The 1,234-nt window shown below is 53.3% G+C and overlaps 1 protein-coding gene across 1 annotated transcript; it reads left to right on the top strand.

Moving 5' to 3' along the window:
- Window positions 1–125: 125 nt before the first annotated feature.
- ETH_00040980 (CMGC kinase, CK2 family, putative) lies at window positions 126–1,046 on the top strand (the record flags this gene model as incomplete). Its single annotated transcript, XM_013379714.1, has 4 exons — window positions 126–269; window positions 468–560; window positions 798–877; window positions 980–1,046. Coding segments are annotated over 4 exons (384 nt in total), but the record flags the coding sequence as incomplete, so codon positions are not given.
- Between the last annotated feature and the right edge of the window lie 188 nt (window positions 1,047–1,234).

Below are 1,234 nucleotides of genomic sequence, written 5' to 3'. Positions count from 1 at the left end.
CGGCCGCCGACGCCGCCTCGGACGCGCCCGCTGCTGCTGCTGCTGCAGACCCCCAGCAGCAGCAGCAGCAGCAGCAGCAGCAGCAGCAGCAGCAGCAGCGCAAAAGCCTCGCGGTGGTGGGCCAGCGCTGCGTCATCAAAGTTTTGAAACCCGTCAAGAAAAAGAAAATCCGAAGAGAAATTAAAATCCTCCAAAACCTTTTTGGAGGCCCCAACATCATTAAACTCCTCGACGTTGTCAAAGACCCTCTCAGCCGCACTCCCGCACTCGTAAACCCTAAACCCTAAACCCTCGGGCCTGCAGGGGAGGCACGCACGCCGACTGCGAGAAGCGCCAGCAGAACGCACGCGGGGGCTACGGGTTCGGGGGACTCGCGAAACGGGGGTGGGGTTTAGGGTTTAGGGTTTGGAGTTCTGGGTTTAGGGTTTAGGGTTTGGGGTTTAGGGTTTGGGGTTTTATGGGCGCAGATCTTCGAGTATGTAAACAACGTCGACTTCAAGACTCTCTACCCGACTCTTCAAGACTACGAAATCCGCTACTATATTTACCAAATCCTGAGGGTGCGCTCAAGGGTTTAGGGTTTAAGATTTAGGGTTTAGGGTTTAGGGTTTCCACTCTGTGACAAAGCCACAAGGTTCCCGGAATGGATATCTGCCAGGGGAGGGGCACAACACCAGCTTTAGATTCATGAGCCAAAATGTTTAGGGTTTAGGGTTTAGAGTTGAGGTTCGAGGGTTTAGGGTTTAGAGTTCAGGGCTTAGGGTTTAGGGTTTAGGGTTTAGGGTTTGTCGTTGCAGGCTCTGGATTACTGCCACAGCCAGGGTATAATGCACCGCGACGTGAAGCCGCACAACGTCATGATAGATCATGAGAAGAGGTAAGTTTAAACCCTAAACCCTAAACCCTAAACCCTAGACGCATCATTTAGAGCATGCGCAACAGCGGAGCTGATCTGCTGCTGCTGCTGCTGCTGCTGCAGGGAATTGCGTCTGATCGACTGGGGCTTGGCGGAGTTTTATCACCCAGGCCACGAATACAACGTTCGCGTAAGTAGGGTTTAGGGTTTAGGGTTTAGGGTTTAGGGTTTGGGGTGCAGCTGACCGAGTGAATTCGCAGTGCGCCTGTTTGAATACCCGAGCAGCTGCTTCCTCCCTTGCTTGGGTGTCTGCGGGCGAGGGTTTAGGGTTTAGGGATTAGGGTTTAGGGTTTAGGGTTTAGGGTTTAGGGTTTAGGG

Source organism: Eimeria tenella, genomic scaffold (genome assembly GCF_000499545.2).
Source record: "Eimeria tenella Houghton genomic scaffold, Eth_scaff3844, whole genome shotgun sequence".
Lineage (NCBI taxonomy): Eukaryota > Apicomplexa > Conoidasida > Eucoccidiorida > Eimeriidae > Eimeria > Eimeria tenella.
The sequence above is the reverse complement of the archived record's forward strand: the minus strand, read 5'-3'. Positions and strand labels throughout refer to the sequence as shown.